The sequence below is a fragment of the Gambusia affinis genome, linkage group LG04, assembly GCF_019740435.1.
Source record: "Gambusia affinis linkage group LG04, SWU_Gaff_1.0, whole genome shotgun sequence".
Lineage (NCBI taxonomy): Eukaryota > Metazoa > Chordata > Actinopteri > Cyprinodontiformes > Poeciliidae > Gambusia > Gambusia affinis.
This window is the reverse complement of record NC_057871.1, coordinates 25777291-25798101: the sequence shown is the minus strand read 5'-3', so window position 1 is coordinate 25798101 and position 20811 is coordinate 25777291. Positions and strand designations below refer to the sequence as shown.

The 20811-nt window shown below is 40.2% G+C and overlaps 1 protein-coding gene across 2 annotated transcripts in view; it reads right to left on the bottom strand.

The window, feature by feature from the left end:
• Positions 1 to 19640, bottom strand: part of LOC122829898 (syntaxin-10) — a 39266-nt gene extending 19626 nt beyond the window's left edge. The window contains exons 1-9 of one of the 2 annotated variants that reach the window (XM_044114800.1): positions 19517 to 19640; positions 19003 to 19078; positions 17549 to 17642; positions 16662 to 16756; positions 12028 to 12090; positions 11802 to 11885; positions 10239 to 10345; positions 9588 to 9682; positions 5816 to 7858 (exon numbers count right to left, since the gene is read on the bottom strand). In XM_044114800.1, coding sequence (XP_043970735.1) covers positions 7782 to 7858; positions 9588 to 9682; positions 10239 to 10345; positions 11802 to 11885; positions 12028 to 12090; positions 16662 to 16756; positions 17549 to 17642; positions 19003 to 19078; positions 19517 to 19551 — 726 coding nt within the window. In that variant the 5' untranslated portion in view covers positions 19552 to 19640 and the 3' untranslated portion in view covers positions 5816 to 7781. Of the gene's footprint in view, positions 1 to 5815; positions 7859 to 9587; positions 9683 to 10238; positions 10346 to 11801; positions 11886 to 12027; positions 12091 to 16661; positions 16757 to 17548; positions 17643 to 19002; positions 19079 to 19516 lie in introns of those variants that run through there. The other variant, XM_044114801.1, reaches the window with a different exon arrangement.
• Positions 19641 to 20811: the final 1171 nt, after the last annotated feature.

The following is a 20811-nucleotide window of genomic DNA, read 5'->3' as shown; positions in this document are numbered from 1 at the left end:
AAATCTTAGATGAGCTGAAAAAATTATGCCATCTTTCAAAAAGTGTAGAAAGCAGTTGCTTTCTACAGATCTAAAAAAAATGGACCCAAAATGAAAAAAGTGCAATTCTACCAGCAAGTGTTGAAATCGTGTCTTAATGCAGCTGATAAGCATTTGCTTACAGCCACTATTTCTCTATGCAAACATATTTGGCCTCAGATTTTTACAAAAAAACAACAATCAAATACCCATCTAAGAGGCACAGAGCTACAATATCCAGTATTCTTTCAATTATAAACATACATAGATATTGAGTTTTAATACATTTACAAAACATTTTGACTCCTTTTTATATACACAAAAGCAAAATTTAAACGTTCACTCCTTAGTGTCTCAAACAGAACATTTTAGCGGAGCTTAAAGGCCGCAGCTTATCTTGTTATTTAAAGTGTAAATAGATAACACTTTTTAATTTTCTGGTTTGAATCCTGTTTTTGACATAAAATTACAGTGGCTTCACCGTCAGAAACCTTGTGTGTGCTTTTGACTTACAAATTTGGTAATGAAAAGGTGGAAAGTGCCCAACAAAGACACGTTTTCAACACTTAATCCCAGTGTAACTTACAGAAACAATGGGTGGATTCTTTTTTTCCTCTGTGTGAACCTGTTTGAAAACCACAAGGAATGTCAGTGACGGCGTGATCACGTCTGTATAAAGAAACAAAAACAAATCTTGACTTGAGAACTGACAAGGGCAGGAAGGAAACGCAAGACCTTCTTGAATCAAGATGGCAATACTTAGGCGACGTCTTTACAGCTTATCCCTCCCTCTGTCCTTCTCGTGGTCACAGCCTTTTTCTCCCATGGTCCTCGGCGGTTCCGCTTTGACCACCTTCACCCGCCTTGTGGGACTCTGAAAATCTTCACAACTTCCTTCTGTTTTCTTCTTCTCTGTGGTCTTTTTAATCCACGTCTGTTTACTTTGCTCTTTTCCGACATCCCCGCACACCAGAGACAAAACACATACTTCTATATATAAAGCTCTATACACTGTATATGTACACATTAAAAAAACAAAACGGGAAAACCTCTGAGATGCAGACGCTCGCCCACGCACCTGCACACCGTCAGGATATGTGTGTGTGTCTTTGTGTCGCTGATGCAGTTTTAAGACAAAAAAAAAAAAAAAAAATCACCAGTTTACCTCTGGAGCTCTCAGCCATAGCAGACTTTAATCTCAGCTCTGCAAGCAACTTTCTGGACTGCTGTGGCTGCCGTTACAAAGCAGGTTAATATACATATATATGTATAAGAAATGTTGGTTTGTTTAGAGGGTCAAAACGGCCATTTTGAACACACACACAGTGCAGGGCTTTTACAGAAACGGGACGCAAGCCGAGAGTTCATGTCAACTGTCTTACCTCAGAATCATACTTACAGAGCAGGGGAAGGGGCGGGGCTTGCACAGGACCATAGCAACCATCAACAACCATTTTAGAAAAAAGAAAAAAAAAAAAAAAGAAAGAAAACAACCTATTGATTGTCTCTGGTGTTGTTGGGTGAAGATACCTTACAGAACTTCTTCTTTTCTCAGTTTCTGGTATAAATATATAAATATATGAACTGTACATTACAAAATAGAGGCACTATCAAAGTTTGATTGTTAGGTGTGCACTCGCAGCATGAGGTATTATTCTTTATTACTCTTCATAACTCGAATAAATGAAAAGGTGAAAACAGATTTTTGAAGGTTTGGAAGAAGAAAAAAAAAAAAACCCCTAAAAACACAAAATAATGCAGTAGCATCCATCGATGTCAAAGAATATACCCACCCTTCACCCCCACTCCACACAAACACACCCACACCCAAGACCTCCTACCCTCTGTCCCGCCACCTCCATGCAAGCCGATTGTTCCTTACACCCCGAACTGCCCCGTGTCCACGCCACTTTTCCCGTCATGTGTTCAAAGTGCCAATAAACTTTGTGAATTCCTAACTGTGACCCAGAAATAAAGATGATTGCACATTAACTACTGTAAAAGAAACCAGACTGATGATTAAAAATGAGGAAAAATATGGATATCCTAATAAAAGATTTGTAATAAAACAAGACTGAACTGAACCGCTGAGTTATGTCTTTCTGTTTTTGTGTCAGTTTTTCTCTCGGTTGAGTTCATTCCCAGTTGTCCAGTGAAGGGTAACCAGGACCCAAAAGTTCCTTCTGTGTCAACCTATAATTTTTATAGATGAGGGTGTGAAAGGATCGAAAATGCAAAAAGCTTTTTGTTGGTTGTACTGTGATATTTGTAAGACCTTTATACATTAACCTTTTAGATGACAGTGGCAGAAACCATCGACACCATTTTTGTTGTAGCTAAAGAATGTGAAGGAGGCTGGTTGACCTTTGACGGCCTTCCTTTAAATATCTCACGATATCTTCAAAATAGTAAGTAAAAGACGAAGAAATCATCTGTTAGTGTTACCACATGAAAAGTTTGACAATTTTTGTTGGATATGAAGTGTGTGCCGAGGACGCTAAGCACTCCTACCGTTTTTTGCGTAAGTTTCCCAACACAACCTGCGTCTTAGTGGTGCAACTAGGCTATTACAATAAAACTAGAAAATTCCTGAAGAAATTTAACTGGGGCCTGCCAAAGTGTGCCCGTCGGTTTGGACCCAGCGTTCTGATGCTAAGAATTAGCATCAATGCTAAAGAAAGCTGCAATGTAATCAATAGCATGTGGAGAATCACAAGAATGTTAAGTAAGCTGGACATGCAACATTCAGTATGATAAAGTAAGTGTATTAGCTAAAATGAGCAAATATGCTAATATAAGCATAAATACTTTCAGTAGCATGTGGGGTATCATTAGAATGTTTACTGTCATTTACTTACTCCATTAAGTATACTAAACATGGCTAATAAGTCTGAAAAATAGAAAATAGCTTATTTAAGCTAAAAGGCTAATGCTAATGAACTGCCTTTGCTTGAGGCAGTTTTCAACCTGGGATAAACAGATAATGCAGAATGATATCACTGCACCGGCGGTGCACTGTCCAGAGGGGCATTTTGAGGCTTTTATTTTGAAATTTGCAGTAAGCTTCATATTAAATGCCCACACTAATCCAATGTGTAAGAGTGCTTTGGATAAACCAGTCACATAAAGCCAAAAAGAGCAATTACATGATGTAAAAATTCCCAAGGCTTTTATTTTGAAATTTTTGTTAAGCTTCATTTGAAAGGGTCAAAGTCATCCCATGTGTAACAGTCATTGGATTAAATCAGTCATATAACGCTCAAAAAGCAATGACCTGATGTAAAATTTTCAAGGGCTTTTATTTTGAAATTTTCAGTAAGCTTCATTTCAAAGGGCCAAACTCATCCCATGTGTAACAGTGACAGGGTTAAATTAGTTATATACAGCCCATAGCAGCAAGTTTTTCTAAAGGCCAGCTCAGTCCTCCTCTGTTTTAACTGAACTAGTAGTTCGAACTACAGTGATGCGATTTGTAGTCCTCAGCAGCTCTCCCTGCTCTGGGTTCCGCTGCATGGTAAATAATCCTCTCTGCCAGCTGTGAGTGAGACATCCAGGGGAGACAATTCTCTGTTTGAGCCAGCCAGTTTGACTAAAAAAGCATTGCAAAAAACTGTTTCTGCTCGGGAACCGTAATACATATTCGAAAACCGCTTGAAGCATATGAGAGGGCTATTTGTCGCCTCACATAGTCCCGCCATTCATATCTCTACCTCACTCACAGTATTAACAGCGATGAGATAAAAAAGTGTGTGCCAAGGTCTGTAATTTTTCAGAAATACATGGAAGTGAATCAGTGAGATCTGTCTGCTACCCTGGCGCATGACTTTGCTCTGAAGCACCTGGAGAGAAAACTGTAAGCGCTTAGATAATTTTTGAAAACATTTGACCGGAGCAGGCACGCGGATCAATGTCATGACCAAGTTTGATACCAATCATGCAATATTTGTGAGCGTGAGGGCGAGTTAAAAAATGATTTGGGGTCAAAATGTCGCTCTGACTCTCACTCTAGAGGAGCAGCCTTCACACTCTGATTTTTCCAAAAATCAAAAACTTTGGGTCGCTTAGAAAGAAGTTGTGGACAAACCATAATACATATTGACGTGCTGTCTTCACTTTAAAAGAGATCACGGACGTATCTACAAAATGAAGTTTGAATGGCGTTTCTACATAAAGTTATGACGACACAGAAAATCCTCAAAATAGGGTATTTTCAGGATTTACTGGTTGCCTGCCTCTCCCTTGACGAGAGACTTGCACCTGGTGAGCTCGTTAGTGATTTTGGGGTCGTTTTTTGCTTTTTACGTCGCCATGGTAACTCCAAATCCCACCAAAAGTAATAGCTCCAATGCCGGGTTCGAGCCGCACGTTTTGATACCACTTTTATGGGTGGGCTCGCAGCGGTACGAGCCGCATTAACGGTAACGGAAGAATAAGTTACTATAATAATAATAAAGAGACATTCTATTGGGTGTAGAACAATAGGTGCCTGCCATGCAATGCATGGAGGCAGTGACTGACTTGCTTCGCAAGTCAGCCACTGCTCTCCTTATGCATTGCTATGGGCAGGCCCCAATAAATAGTAAAAGTCAAGAGGTCGTAATGTGATTGAAAGACTGCAAACATTGGCATCAATACCGTTATTGGCCATATATTCAAATATTTATATCAGTCCAAAGTGTCATATCGGTGCATCCGTATCACAATAAGTTTACAGTACATATTTGAGGTAGTTTGGTTGAGCAATTTTTTAAAAATTTGCACCTGAATTTTGTTTTTCCATTACCTACCGAGTCATAATTATCCATAATCAAGAAATAAGTGTTGCAAGGACGGCCTGATCTAGACAAACTTACACGTGCCATATTCCTTCCATTTCTTGCTGATGGATTTAACTGAACTCCAGAGGACGTTCAGTACCCGAGATTTTTTTTTTGCATCCATCCCCTGACTTATATTTTCAATAAACTGTTCTCTGATTTGCTTTGAGTGTTCTTTTGTCTTCATGCTGTAATGGTAGCCAGGAATCCTGATTAACTAGTGAAGGGACCTTCCAGACGCAGGTGTTTTTATACTATAATCATTTGAAACACACTCTCCACTCAAGTCTTTCTCCTTTTACCTAATCGTGAGACAACTAGCAGCAACTGGCTGGACTTCTGTTGAAATAGGTTAGTGACGTCAAGGGGGGGTGGATATTTATGCACTTATTTTATGCTAAATGTCATTTTGAGAAATCAGTTTTTACTTTAACATTAAAGGGGTCAAAAAAAAAAGCCACATATTTGTTCATCTTGACCAATTTGTAAAAGCAGTAAAAAAAAAAAAAAGGGTGAAGCATCCAAAGGGGTGAATACTTTTTATAGACCCTTTAAATACGCCAGCCTCAGGACAGCGGCCAGGTTATTTTCAGAACTACTCATGCTTCGTCCAGGCACAGGGGACCTGCACTCTGTTCATTCCAGCTAAACCAAATGCAATTTCACACGACGGTTCGGCTCTCTAGAGAAGGACGTGACGAAGTCTCCATTTTGATAAGTGCCTCTCAATTAAAACTCACTCGCACTGCATCTTCCAGCAAGCCAAAGCATTTTACATATATATATATATATATATATATATATATATATATATATATATATATATATAAAAAGAGATCACAGTTGGAACCGAGACTCAAAATACTGTATTCATTCAAACATACAGGTCAATCAGTGTACAAGGTTGTTCTAAATGAATTTGGTTGCTTCATGGAGAACAAATTGGACGACACAAATTACACCAAGAAGATGCAATCAGACAATGTTTAGGGATTTTTACTGGATCAAAACTGCCAACATGTAGGAAAGAAAAAAAAAAAAAAAAAAAGCCAGCTAAGGACCATGAACAGTAACAAAAAAAAAAGAAAAATCATATTGCTTATGGGCACAAAAACTACTTCATTGTCTCATCAATATGTCATAGTTTTACAAAAACAAATGCTTGTTTGCAGCCGTCTTGTAGGTAGATGAATCCTGATGGCTGGCAATTACTCAGGACTTTTAATGGCAGTTTTTTTAACCACACACCACTCATAAGAATCCAAAATAACTAAATAAACCGTTTCAATTTTAATTGAAAGTTTAAGTTTAAAGTAACCTTGTAAAGCGGGGCTAAAACCAATCTTCAGTTTCCTCTATCACATTTTTATCTACTACACAAATTTGATAAAAAAGAACCTGATACTTTAAATACAAGTGTTTCTCGGTGTATAATGCAGTCAAATTAGATGCCTGCGGGTACTGAAATGTACAAGTTCTGTTAAAAAAAAAAAAAACATTACAGATACTTTAATGGTGACTGACTTCCAGTTGAGCCCAACAGATCATACAGGTGACACTGAAGTGCAAAACATGTTTTGAGGAATTTTACAAATAATATTTTTTGGTTGTTTCTTTCCACTGAATGTGTAGAAAGCATACATTCGGAGACATAAAAGCACCAAGAGGACTAAATCTCACTTGGCTCTGGCAGTGGGAAGGCTTTTATCTTCAAGCCAAAACTTCATAGAGAATAATGTATCCTGACCCATTTGTGGACAAATGGTATGCTAGCTTGTTTTTCCTCAGAACAGAGACCCCAATAATTTCAAATTAAGACATTTGGATTTGAGTTAAAAACAAAAATTGAACCTACAGCAGACAGTACAGGAAAATTAATTTACTTTCAAACACACACACGCACATTAAAGCATTGTGGTTATGATACAGCACTTCTGCACACCTTAGTGCCGCCTGAACAGATAAAACAACAAAACCCCTCAGCATCCAGCAGAGGGCGCTGTGAGCCTAACTCAGGCAGGGACAAAGGAGCATCTTGCCCAGCAACCATTTCTCTCCGCAATTAGCAGACGCTTTCAATAAAAGAGACGAACCCATTCGCTCCGAGCCAAGGCCGTCTCTCATCAGCCAGCGAGAGTAACGAAGCCCCGGCCAATCGCGCGGGTTAACGTCTGATGGCGCTGCGGAGGCGCGTGGCGGCAGCCCCCGCTTCACCCGGTCTCTTTCAGGGTGGGAAATAAAACTGTTTTCTTCAGGATTCCGCTCGTTTCCACACAAAACGTGAAGTGTATCTCTCTTTCTCTCTCTTTAAAAAAAAAAATAAAAATAATCAAGTGTTTTTAGTTATGCTTTCCTCTTCGACAAGACGTGGATGTGACCGAGGCTGCCCCAGTCCCGGTAGCTTAACTGATAATTTGCAGATAACTTATTTTAATTAGCAGGTAGGCACATGAACATGACGCACGGTTCAAAAATAGTATAAAAATATATTTAAGGCAACAGCCGCCACTCTTTGTGTTGGGTTAAATCACCAAGAGATAGATTGTAATGAATTTAATACTTAAAACATTTTACCAAAGTACCTCCACGAGTGTATTTTTCAAACCCCACCTTTCTCAGTGACTGCTCTACATAATCTCCAGAAGCATGAAAATGTGCGGATTTGTGTTTTCAGCCCAACACTTAGCATCAATAATCGCGACGCACAAATATGAAAAACATAACACCTCCGGCGTTCTCTTGAAGTTCTTCTTCTTTCCGCCAGATCCCTTAAAAGCAGATCTGACAATGGCGTCCTAACCTTTCAGTGCAAGTCGCAGTTTTCTCCTCGGTGTGAGTAAAAGGAGTGATTTTAGGAGTGAAAGGAAGAGGAGGAGACATTTTTCTTTCCATTGTTTTCTGTCCATTCATCCTGACAGGTGAACATCGTCAAGAGGTCAGAGGTCTTCAGAGAGCAAAGAAGAGGATGAGGACGACAATCATGATGGCGACCAGCACGCCGATGGCGCACCACTGTCTCCGACCTGGAGGGGGCAGCAGAGGGGGAAAAAATCCATTGCTATAGTCTGCTGGATTTTGTTTTCCTCATGGTTCTAATGTGGTCTAGAAAAGTATAGAATTAAATCAGATTTTTTTTTTCCTGGTCTAATTTGCTATGGAAAAAATAAATGTATATGCAACATATTTATATTCCCACCTTTTATTCATATCTCGATGTGTAAAAGTTTGTGTATTTCCTTCCTTTCTTCCTGAAGGAAACCTTTATGTCCTGGTTCCTCTCCATCCTCTTGTTGTGGCCTTTCTTTCTATCGTTTCTCTCTTTCCTTCAAATCTTTCCTCCCTTCTTTCCATGCTCCCCCCGTCTTCCCTTTTTATCCTCGTGTCTGTCCTCCTTTCTGTCCTTCCTAGTGTCATTTCCTCCTTTCTGTCCTCCCTAGTGTCATTTCCTCCTTTCTGTCCTTCCTAGTGTCATTTCCTCCTTTCTGTCCTTCCTAGTGTCATTTCCTCCTTTCTGTCCTTCCTAGTGTCATTTCCTCCTTTCTGTCCTTCCTAGTGTCATTTCCTCCTTTCTGTCCTTCCTAGTGTCATTTCCTCCTTTCTGTCCTTCCTAGTGTCATTTCCTCCTTTCTGTCCTTCCTAGTGTCATTTCCTCCTTTCTGTCCTTCCTAGTGTCATTTCCTCCTTTCTGTCCTCCCTAGTGTCATTTCCTCCTTTCTGTCCTCCCTAGTGTCATTTCCTCCTTTCTGTCCTTCCTAGTGTCATTTCCTCCTTTCTGTCCTCCCTAGTGTCATTTCCTCCTTTCTGTCCTTCCTAGTGTCATTTCCTCCTTTCTGTCCTCCCTAGTGTCATTTCCTCCTTTCTGTCCTTCCTAGTGTCATTTCCTCCTTTCTGTCCTTCCTAGTGTCATTTCCTCCTTTCTGTCCTCCCTAGTGTCATTTCCTCCTTTCTGTCCTTCCTAGCTTTTCTTAATTCCCAGTTTCTGTTCCTCCTTCCTGCCTTCTTTCACAATCCCTTCATTTCTTCCTTGTGTCGTTGCTTCCTTCTTTCTTTCTAATGTCATTCTACAATCCTTCCTTCCATCCTGCCTTCTTTCATTCTAATACTGTTCACTACCTACCTTCATTCTTTCTTTCTAGTGACATTCTCCAATCTTTCTGTCTTTCTAGTGTTGTCCATCCATCCGTCCTTCCTTATGTCCTCAATTGTGAACTCCTTTTCCTCCATTTCTACCTCATCTTTTTCTTGTGTCATTCCTTCCTACCTTATCTTTGCCTAATCCCTTCCTTTTTTCTGCCCTCCTTCTTGTCCTTTCTCAAGTCTTTCTTTGTGTCCTCCCCTTTAAATTGTTTTTCCTTGATTCCCTCCTTCGTTCAGTGTGTCCTTTCTTTCTTACGCCCTTCCTTTTTTCCATCTGTCACTGTCATTCCTCCTGGCTTGTCGTTTGTTCTTTCATCCTTCTGTCCCTTTTTAACTTTCTTTTCTTGTACCCTCCCTCCCTTTGTGCCATCTTTCAGTATTTTGAGGTTCCTTATGTAAGGTCAGCGTAATTCAGAACTTTGCCATAATTCCGTAGAAAATCTTTGAATTTAAATATTTAAAAATGTGTGGTTTGAGTCTGGAAAAGATCGATAGGAAGTACTTGAAGATCAACCTCAAGCCTCGAAGGACAGAGTAAAACATCGTAAAACAGATTGTTTTGGGAGAACGGCTTCCCGAACCCCAAGAAAACGGCCGATAGATGTGTTTGCTTACTGCTGGTCATGTGAGAAACCTTCTCCAGCTTCTTCAGGACCGAATCCATGCGGGATGACGTCTGGTCCATCTCATCTCCAAAATCCCCCAACATGCTAAAACAAAAGGAGACCAGATAAACAAACTAAACCGAATGATGTCGAAACACAAATATGTGAAAGGAGCCAGCACAGAAATCTGGCTGTGAGCAGAATTGAGCAAACTTAATCCGACTGGTTGGAAACCAAGAACTTTTTCTCATATGCTAACAAATTGTGCTGCATCAACTCTGTGGAAGTCATTACAGCTCACCACCTACTTCATTTTTGATCAATCATGTTGGGATAGAAAATATTAGCAATGTCCAAGAATCCACCTCTGCTCCTGATATGAATAATTAACTATCGATCACAACCATAAGCCTGCTTCATGTTAAAATAAATGGGAAAAAAAATTATCTGTTTTTACCAGTTTATAACAATGGATCTTAACAGAATCATTAATGCATACACCTAATCCGGAGCTTTCCTTTTGCAGGTACTCCAATTTAAAATACATCAAAAACAAGAAACAATCTTTAGATTTTTCCTAGCTGAATCACATTGAAGCTGGTTATTTGGTTGAAGTAGAAACCATCCAGATGAGCAGCATTCTGCAGCCAGGAGCACTCACACGGCCTGCTCGTCCAGCTCGTCTCCGATACGTCCAGACATGTCTTTGAGCACTCTGATGCTTCCCGACACCAACTCCAGCTGCTCATCCTGCTCCTGTATGATCAGCTACACACACACACACACACACGCACACACACACACGTTTCAGTCTCATTGCTGACTAACATCCGCTTCCAGGATGTTTACTATAGCAACCTTCTTCAGTCGCCTTTCCCCAAACTCCCGCACATAACTGTGAACTAAGAGCTCATCATAATGTAGGTATTTTATTCAAATCTTTTCTTTACCAATGAAAAAAAACAAGCAATACAAGCACTGATTCAGCTCAGAAACTACATTCACTGCGTAAAGAACGAGCAGCATTTTTTTTTCAAATTCATGTTTGACTTTACTACAGGCTTGCAGGAAGTGTAATGACGACACACTTGCATCGTTGAACACCCCTGTCAACCCACACCACAGGAAGTACAAAAACAAACAAAAAAAACATCTACTTCAATCTGATGCTGAAAGGAATCCTTCACTTCATTCACAGCGTGAAAGCAGAAGGGGATCTTTAACCCGCAGAGTGAGTCCCACGTCCTTTACTCATCTTTTTCTCCCTCTGTGCGATACCTTTGATAACATCTCTTGGTAATAAAAAAAAAAGAAAAGAAAAACGTCACAAATTCGAATCAGGAAGGGTCGATTTTCTTTTAAATTGGGTTACCCTTCGTATAAAATACTGTATACGCTGTTACATAAAGAGTTCACAAATCTCTAAAGTTTCACATGTAATGGCACAGAAATTGATTTTAGAAAATAATAAAATGAAAAGTATGGTGATATTTTTTTCTAGAACCACAGAATGACAGTATATGTGAGATAAAGGTGGGCGAATCGACCCACAATATCTAGAATATCGATACCCATTTGGCATCAGTATAAGGTTGATGCATCGGTTTCACATTTCCTCTTGAAATTCTATTTTTGTAGTTTTTCAACTCTGCCTCCAAAAATTTTTTATTTTGATAATTGATAAATTAAAATATTTTTGATAATTGATAAATATTAATCAACAACCATTTTTTACACTTTTGAGGAAAAAATGGGCAACACTTTATTTGATGTGTTGTGAATAAGACTGTCGTGACACCGTCATAAACATGACATAATATTGTCACGAACATGAGTCAGTCTTCATGAATATTTATGACTGTTGTCATAAAATGTCATTCGGTAAATCATGACACTTTTAATAGAAAGTTGACATTATTCAAAATGTCTTTGTTATGACAACTTGACATTAACCAAGAAATCATGATCTGACAATTTTATTATAAAAGTGTTACTGATTCAACTTTAAAAATGATGTAGCTTTATGTTTTTAAAGCTAAAGTTTAAACAAATAGTTGATTCAAGTCCAATTTGCACTTTCCACAAATGTTTTAAGTTATAGAAACCTCAACTTGATAAAAACGTTCACCCTCCGTTCTCTGTTCTGCATCTAATTCTTCCTTCAAATATTCCCTTCTACTCGCCCTTCCTGTTGCCTGCGCCTCCATTCAGCCTCTTTCTTTACCTGCTGCTGCTCCTGCTGCTCCTGAATGTACCTGGAGTTGGCCGACACCAGGTGAGCCTCCAGTCCAGTCGAGCGGTCCTGTTCCTTTAAAGCCAGCAGGCCCAGAACAAACACACGGAAGATCCAAATACCCAAAAATAACACAGCAGAAAAACCAAGCTGTGTCATTCTTTACAGTACACAGAAAAATCTGTGGATAGTTTTGTCTTTTAAAGGAAGTGCTGACCTGTCTGTTCTTCTTCTCTGCCCGAGCCACAGCGGACGGGCTGGACAGTTCATCTTTCATCTCCTGCAAGGAAACATTTTCCATTATTCCATGAACAGCAACACAGCAATCATTTTAAAAGTTTGCCTCAGTTCACAAGTTTTGTTCATGAGAGTTTTCTCTTTGTTGTCCCAGTAAAACCAGTAATTAGCTCCTCTCTGAATGTTGCCTCCTTTGTCTCAAATTACTTTGTTCTCCTCAGATCTATTTTAGAAATGGTTGCTCTACTTTTGAGTGGTTCTCGAAGCTGACACGTATTTTCTTTTCTTTATTTAGGTAAAGAGTTCCTCAACAAATGTGAAAACAAATAAAGTGACGTGTTTTTACTGTTTACAGTAAAAACACAAAGGGTGCTGTGCAGCTCAAGTCAGTGTGTTTACTGACTTGAGCTGTAAACACACTGTAAACACACAATACTTAATGGTAAAATTACAGCTGGCCTTGTTCATGCAGTTCTCTTTTTTTGTCATGGTGACCCCATTGAAGGTGATCGTAGCCACACATTTGATCAAGAGATGACGTCTGCACACACATGTAAAAATAAAGACATTTACATAACATCTAAACAATAGCATCTAAAAACTAGAACATTTCTGAAGAAATTTAAACGGGGCCTGCCAAAGTGTGCCCGTCTGTTGGCACACTTCGTGGACGTTCTGATGCTATAAATTAGCATCAATGCTAAAGTAAGGTACAGTGTACTCAATAGCATGTGGAGAGTCACAAACATATAGAGTAATATGGACTCATGCCATTCTGTATGTTGAAATTAGTGTAAAAGTTAAAATGAGCCAAATTACTATCGCTAGCCAAAATGTTGCCAGTAGCATGTGGAGCATCACTCCATTCAGTGTACTAAGCGTGGCTAATAAGTAAGAAAAATAGCTAAAAGCGTTTTTTTAGGGAAAAGGCTATTGCTAATGGGGGGCAGTGAAATGCTAAGGTTTGTGCTAATGTTAATTCACTGTCTTGTGCATCAGGGCAGTGCAATGACCTGAGAGAAAAAGATAGTAAAGGCTAATATTAGTTAGTACTACCCTGAGAGGAATATTTAGTTATGAGTTTATTTAGTCCATGCGTTTATCTTCAGTCGTATTGATTATTGTAACGGCGTCTTCACAGGTCTGTCCAACAAATCAATCAAACAGCTGCAGCTGATCCAGAATGCTGCTGCTCGCGTTCTCACTAAAACCAGGAAGATAGAGCACATAACACCAGTTTTAAAGTCAGACCTGTTCCTCAGTTCGATCGCGACAGATCACTCTTCAGAGCACTTTCGAAATTAATTGAAACGAGCGGAATATCGATTCCAGATATTGCAGGCCTTTCAGAGAAGCAAGTATTTACCAGAACATCGACATGAAGCAACAACAGATTGTTAGTGAAAAATGAAGCTTTTCCAGCAGAGCTTTCATCGATCAAAATGATGGACCTCAACGTCCAAGTCGACTACGCCGCTGTCCTTTCTTTTGAAGATGACAGTGAGCCGGAAGATGAATCACCAGACATACAGGGGGAATCAAGTCCTTCTGGCGACTTGGAGACTTCAACATCATTGGAAGTCCAGCAGGAAACAACTCGCTCTGCTGGCTTCAAGGTAACCCCCTCAGTGAAAGTCGTGGAAGAGAAAAGCCAACACGTCATTGAACTCACAACATAGGTAAAAGATCTTAAAAAAGAATCGCAGAGAACGATTATTGATCTCGAGGTGGAAAGAGACCGAAGGTTTGAATATGAAGCTGAAGTCAAATCACAGCAGGAGGAGATTGAGAAACTGCAAAAAATGTTAGAGAAAGAACATCACCTGAGAGTCAAATGTGAGCATGAAAGAAATGTGCCAGAGATTAAGGCTCTATCAAAGGTTTCTTCATCTTCCAAAGTTACAGTAGACAAGAGTATTCTTCAATAGCTGGACTACTTCAAAAGGGAGGCTGAAAAATACGCCTCCCGCAACAAAGGTCTGATAGACATCATGATTGAAGAGTACAGAGTGAGGCTTAAATATGAGGAGCAGCTCAAATGTCACACTGAGCAAGCTACCAAATTCATAGCACAGGAGTAAATGGTGAAATCTCTGCAGGGTCAGGTTGCAGACCTGAAGGTGAAGTTAAAACTTGCTCTAGAAAACAACCATTCTAAAGTTTCCATCCAACCAGAGACCTCCCTGAAAACAGAAGGCTCCCTACCAACAAAGGAGTCTAAGGAAAGACAGACCTCGAATCCACCAGGGAGGTCTGAGGAAAGACAGACCTCCAATCCACGAGGGAGGTCTCAGGAAAGACAGACCTGGATGAGAGGCAGACCTCCTATCAACCAGGAAGGTCTGAGGAAAGACAGACCTTCAATCAACCAGGGAGGTCTGAGGAAAGACAGACCTCCTATCAACCAGGGAGGTCTGAGGAAAGACAGACCTCCTATCAACCAGGGAGGTCTGAGGAAAGGCAGACCTCCTATCAACCAGGGAGGTCTGAGGAAAGGCAGACCTTCAACCAACCAGGGAGGTCTGAGGAAAGGCAGACCTTCTACCAACCAGGGAGGTCTGAGGAAAGGCAGACCTTCAACCAACCAGGGAGGTCTGATGAAAGACAGACCTCCTATCAACCAGGGAGGTCTGAGGAAGGACAGACATCCTATCCACCAGGGAGGTCTGAGGAAGGACAGACATCCTATCCACCAGGGAGGTCTGAGGAAAGACAGACCTTCAATCAACCAGGGAGGTCTGAGGAAAGACAGACCTCCTATCAACCAGGGAGGTCTGAGGAAAGACAGACCTTCAATCCACCAGGGAGGTCTGAGGAAAGACAGACCTTCAACCAACCAGGGAGGTCAGAAGAAAGGCAGACCTCCTATCAACCAGGGAGGTCTGAGGAAAGGCAGACCTCCTATCAACCAGGGAGGTCTGAGGAAAGACAGACCTCCTATCAACCAGGGAGGTCTGAGGAAAGGCAGACCTCCTATCAACCAGGGAGGTCTGAGGAAAGACAGACCTTCAACCAACCAGGGAGGTCTGATGAAAGACAGACCTCCTATCAACCAGGGAGGTCTGAGGAAGGACAGACATCCTATCAACCAGGGGTCTCCATGCATAGCCTGGCTCTATCCAAACACAGCTTTTGCTAAAACTGGGCATTAATTAATTGATTAATTGGTCTCTAAATTGTCCTAAAGTGTGAATGTGTGTGTGCAAGGATAAGTGTGTTAGATGATGGATGGATGAATGTTTGTTAAAAGTGTCTGACAGCAGAATATGAAACAGAGAATCTGTGAAAAGACCTCTGGCTCTACTACTGTCCAGAAACAACCAATCAGAACCAAAAGATAAACTTTTGGTTCTGATTGGATTCTAATGTGTTGAATGTGTCCCAGCACATTCAACACATTAGACCACTAATGTACTGCAGCTACGCAATTGGCAGAAAAACACCCTAATATTACATCATCAGTTTATAATGATTTAGAAAACAAAATGTTATTCATGTTTGTCAAAACTATTTCGACCCATATTAGAACTTGATTGATTGATTTCCTTCATTTTAGTAGCTGCGATTTTGCCTAACCCAGACATTTTCCCTAACCATAAACAATACCACTTTATTCCTAATTCAAACATTAACTAAAACTTAATTAGCATCTTACCTCTAAACATTACTCCTGACCCAAAGCAATGAGTCCATCATATTAAGACCGGTCTTTGGTCCTCATATGATGGAACTAATGCAGTGTTTCTCAATTCCGGTCCTCAGCTCCCCTGCCCTGCATGTTTTAGGTGTTCCCCTTCTGCCACACACCTGGATTGAATCTGTGGATGATTAACAGGCTTCTGCAGGTCTTGATGACTGCAGAAGAGGTCATGCAATCATTTGGATCAGCTATTCTGAAACAGAGACACATCTAAAACATGCAGAGCAGGGGAGCCTGAGGACTGGAATTGAGAAGCGATGACCTAATGTGACACTGGACATATAATGGTGCATTCACACCCAAATGCGTTTTGAGCATCAGGGTTGACTGGTTTGCATTCAAAGTCTATGTGGAGGTGCGTCGAGGGCTGTTGCGGCGCGCTGAGAGCGTCTAGCGCAGCGCAATTTGAACCGTTTGGAGCGTTTGACACATCTAGCGCATCCAACACTCCACATAGACTTTGAATATCAACCAGACTCGCCTGACGCTCAAAATGGGTTTGGTGTAAATGCACCAGTAGAATGTTCAGTTCCACTGGTAACGATGACATCAGCAATGATGACATCACTCGTTGATGCATCAAACAAATCTCTCTCTTAAGTGCAGCAACCATATAATAATAAAGAGACACCTTATTGGGTGTAGAATAATAGGTTCCTGCCATTGCTTTGCATGGCAGGCCCCAATAAGTGTATTTTCAACATACTAAACTCAGGGTTTCTACAAGTTCTCCAGGCAGTTTTCTGTCCTTTTAAGCTAACTTTTAATGGATAAGTACTAGACTTTACTTAATAATTTACCACACTTTGAACAAGAAACGTATGGGTGGATAAATGAGACACACAAATCTCACTAATATCCATTCAAGTGAGACTGAAGAGGTTCTACAGACAAATTTGTAGCGATGAAGTTACCTGAACGGACTTCCTGGTGCGCTCCACAAAGTCTCTCCTCTCCTGAAGTTCATTGTCGCCCAGCCGGAACTTCCCTGGATTTGACTCCACAATGCCTGAACCAGTTAAGGACCTATCAAAAATGTCTGAAAAAGCTTACATCTCAACATATTGCATTAAGCCTTCCTTTTGTTCCAAAAATGCTCGAGAAAGTTGTTTCTCAAGCAATTACGCTCCAATGAACATAATTTTAAAGAACAATATCAGTCTGATTTCTGAACCAGACTGATTCAGAAACCAGTCATACTCTTCATGGCTGGTTTTCCTCATATATTTCAGGCTTAACTCAGTTCATACAGTTTAAATCCCATTTTTCAGTTTGTTTCCTGTCTCTGGAGGTGTGCCCCAGGATTCCCTATTAGGGTCCCTTTAATTCATCATCTACCAAAATTCCCGTTGGCCACATATTCTTCATATATTTCATTGCCAGGCAGATGACACCTAACTCTACCTACCCACCTACCGCACAGCAGAAAACACACCAGTTCACACTGGAATCTTCCAATTTTAACTGAATAATTGTTTGTTGATTCTGTTTCTATTATTTTTGGATTTTTTTTGTCTGTTTTTTGACAGGTGAGGTTGGGTTTTTTGAGGTGGATCTTCGAATAAAATGATTGTGTTTTTGTGACCTACTTCTGAGAATCTATAGCAGCTGACATAATTGGTGTTTCATTTAAACATATTTATAAAGCAGACAGACTATTTTATCTGTTAAAAAAAGCAAAAAAAAAAAAAAGAAAAACAACTAGATGTTTACATATAACATTTGTGAGTACCTCATAATACGTTTCCCCATATCTAGTAGTATATCTAGTAACATGTGAGGTTCTGGATTTAAAGGATACTGATGGTTTCACTGAGGTCCTCCAGGTCCCAGTCGATGGCCCTCAGACAGTTCCTCAGCTCGTTGGCACTCCAGTCCAGCTCATCTCGGCTTATCTGAGACCACAGACACCAATGCTCACTAACCAAACGGCTACACAATGTTTTAAAACGCAGCATTTCTGGTGCAATTGCGACAGACACTACAGGTTCCTCTAAAAGACGGAGAAAACCGATGAAAAACACAACCAGATTTTTTAATGCAGATCACCATTTTCTCATTTTGTCCTTTAAAAAAAAAATCAAGTTCTTCTATGTATTTTGTATTGGTTTAATGTCATGAATGAACACAAAGTTATGCATAAGTATGAAATAGAAAGGAAAATGACACCTGATTTCAACACAACATTTTGTTAACACAAAGAAAAATCTGAAAGTGTGTTGTGCGTTTGTATTAAATCTTTTCTACATTGACAATCCTAAATTAAATTCAATGCAACCCACCATTGTTTAATGGATGCAGAGCAGGACCAAAGAGCAGAGAGTGAAAGAGAAAGTTTGAACCATCACTTCTGACAATCGTAATGGACAAGAATCAAATCCCAGCCTCCAACACCTCTCTGCCTGACTATTCACACCAGGGAAGTCTGCTTGTTTGGGTTGAACCAAAAGTGGACTTTTTTTTCTCTCGTTTGGTGCAGTTTGCTTCCACATTGTGTTTTTTTTTTTTTTTTAAAAACAAGTGGACAACCATTTGCAAAACCACTGACCTGAAAAAAATCAAACACAAAAGTCCAGCTTGCTGCATTTGTGTGCTGGTATTACAACTGCGATACCATTTTGAATCTCATGAGTGGTTCATTAAGCACATTTTTTGCATTGGGATATTTCTAATTTTGGTAAATGTGCGTTTCTAACAGACACACAACATGCAGGCAGAAAATGCTGGATCAGGAACAATTTCAGCACATACGTCCAAATAGATGTATATTTCGCACAACTGGTTCAGAGGGCAGCCTGTGTTTACACCAGAGGCAAACCACACCACAATTTGTTTGGAATCAGACTGACACCAAGTCAAAAAGCATGTGTTGGTCCAATTGCATGGTCCACAGAAGAATTCGCTGGAGTGTATTCACATCTGCACCAAAGCTCCAGACCGACAGTCCATTTAAAGTGGACCGAGTGTGTCAGGTGTGAATACACTCTTAAACAGGAATGGCAAAAGTAAATGAGGTGGATTAGCAGTGCTGATGTCGACCTGGACATGTTACTGTGGAATGTCGTCCTGGCTGCCCGGCTAGTGAGCTGTTAGCATGTCACGACAGTCATGAATCTGTCAGACAGCAACAGTCTTTGGTCAGAGGCTTCTTCAGAGTGGTTGCAAGACTGACTGCTATCAGAGACCCTTCCTGCTTACAACATGACCATCCACAACTACTCTTTCAAGAATTGTACGAGCTGCAGAACAGCTCACCTGTGTCCCTTCCTGTAAGAGTTCTTCCCATCGATCAAACAGACCCCGAGCGCGAGACAGGGCCTTCTGCACCTCCCTGGAAACCAAAGACACACACGACACAAGCATTACAATGCGGAACATAGCAGCTGATTAACTGCAAGCTCCATAGACACTTGGCTGTGTACAGATCCGCCTCTAGCTAAAAAAATAAATCACTTCACCACACTCACTCGCAGCAGCCAGGGTAATTACATTTCAAGCCAAGTAAAACAAAAATGAACCACGTTATGTTAAGCGTGTCTTTTAATAACATTCGCAAGCATAAGCACATAAACTATCCCTCCGCCACTGTGTGTGGGTATACAAGCTAGCTAGCTAGTTACAGCTAGCTCCGTGCTAACTCTTCTGACATAACTTCCGTAAAAGTACCCCGAAGAGTCATTGTGCGGATTATCACTAATAATACTTTGTATTTATAAGTAAATGTCTTCACAAAAACCAGCTTTTCGGTTTCTTTTTGCTTATTTCTCACCCCTTTACAACGAAAAACGGGTCCTCTATCGACATTGCTTCCTTCCTCTGTAAGCCTAGCGCATGCGCACGGTTGAGGCACAAGCAGACGTCCAACCCCCTTCTCCCACTCCCGACACGTAAATGTAAATTAAACGCGCCTACGTAACACAATGACATCTGGGTGCTGGTTCACTAAAGTTTATCTTACCGTTGTGTGCTTTAGACATTACGAAACTCCGGGAAAACAGGCATGGAGGGGGAAAAATCGGTATAAACGGGAAATAAAATTCAGAAATGAGTTAGTTAAAATGTAGTAATTTAAAAGGCAACCAGCCTCTTCATCTCCGTGCAATGGGAGACAATGGGCGGAAATTAAAAAGCAGAAAGAGGCTTATACTAGTAAACTTGAACGCATTTAGCCTACTATTGAAATACAACATAAATAGGTAACTAATCGGCTGCCTGTACTCAGTATGCAGCCTTTATTTTTCTCTAAAGATGATAAGGTTGTTTTTCCTCTTTTGTTATTTTGAATGTTTTTATTGCAGAACCCTAAAACATAAAATATGACAATATTAGTATTGAAACGTGCATTTTAATTATTTTTTAAACAGAATCTGGACAGAGTTTAATTTTGGTTGTCCTTTTCCTTTTAGCTGCTCTGTTCCAAAAGCAGCTGATCACCAGCCTCCTTTTTCAGAAATTTCAGTCTCTAGATAAGCAAAGCTGATGTTCACGTCACTTATCGGATTTTTATTCGCGAGTAATTCAAAAAATTATTTTTTGCTTTTTTCCTCATCTTTAATATATACATTACTCTGAGTTGGTCTGTGGCATAAAATCTCACTTAAAAACACTCACGTTTTCCAGTGTGGAAAACGTGAGTGAAAAAAACAAAAATCATAAGGTCTTAATACATTTGGAATGCAGTGCATATCACTTTACAGTACATTGGTAGGGAAAGAAATGCTAAGCTCAGCAAATCCTCCAAATCCCCATCTCCATGTTTCTCACCGGACTTCTTCGCATCCTGTCCCACCCATTGTCTTTGTTGCTGTGGTTTATTCTTTCAAATCCAACCCAAGCTGTCACCACTTCCTTCCTCCTGTCCTCATCCTGTTTCCTCCTCTTCCACCCTAACACCCTGTAACAAAAGCTGCAGCTATGAACAGTCATTATGTCTTCAAAAAAAACAAAACAAAAGAAGAAGTTGGAATTGCCTTTTTTAATCTACTGTTTAGAAATATTCCCTTTTATAATTCTGGTTTCATACTCTAATACCGTCATCATGACAACATAGATTATTTATTGTTT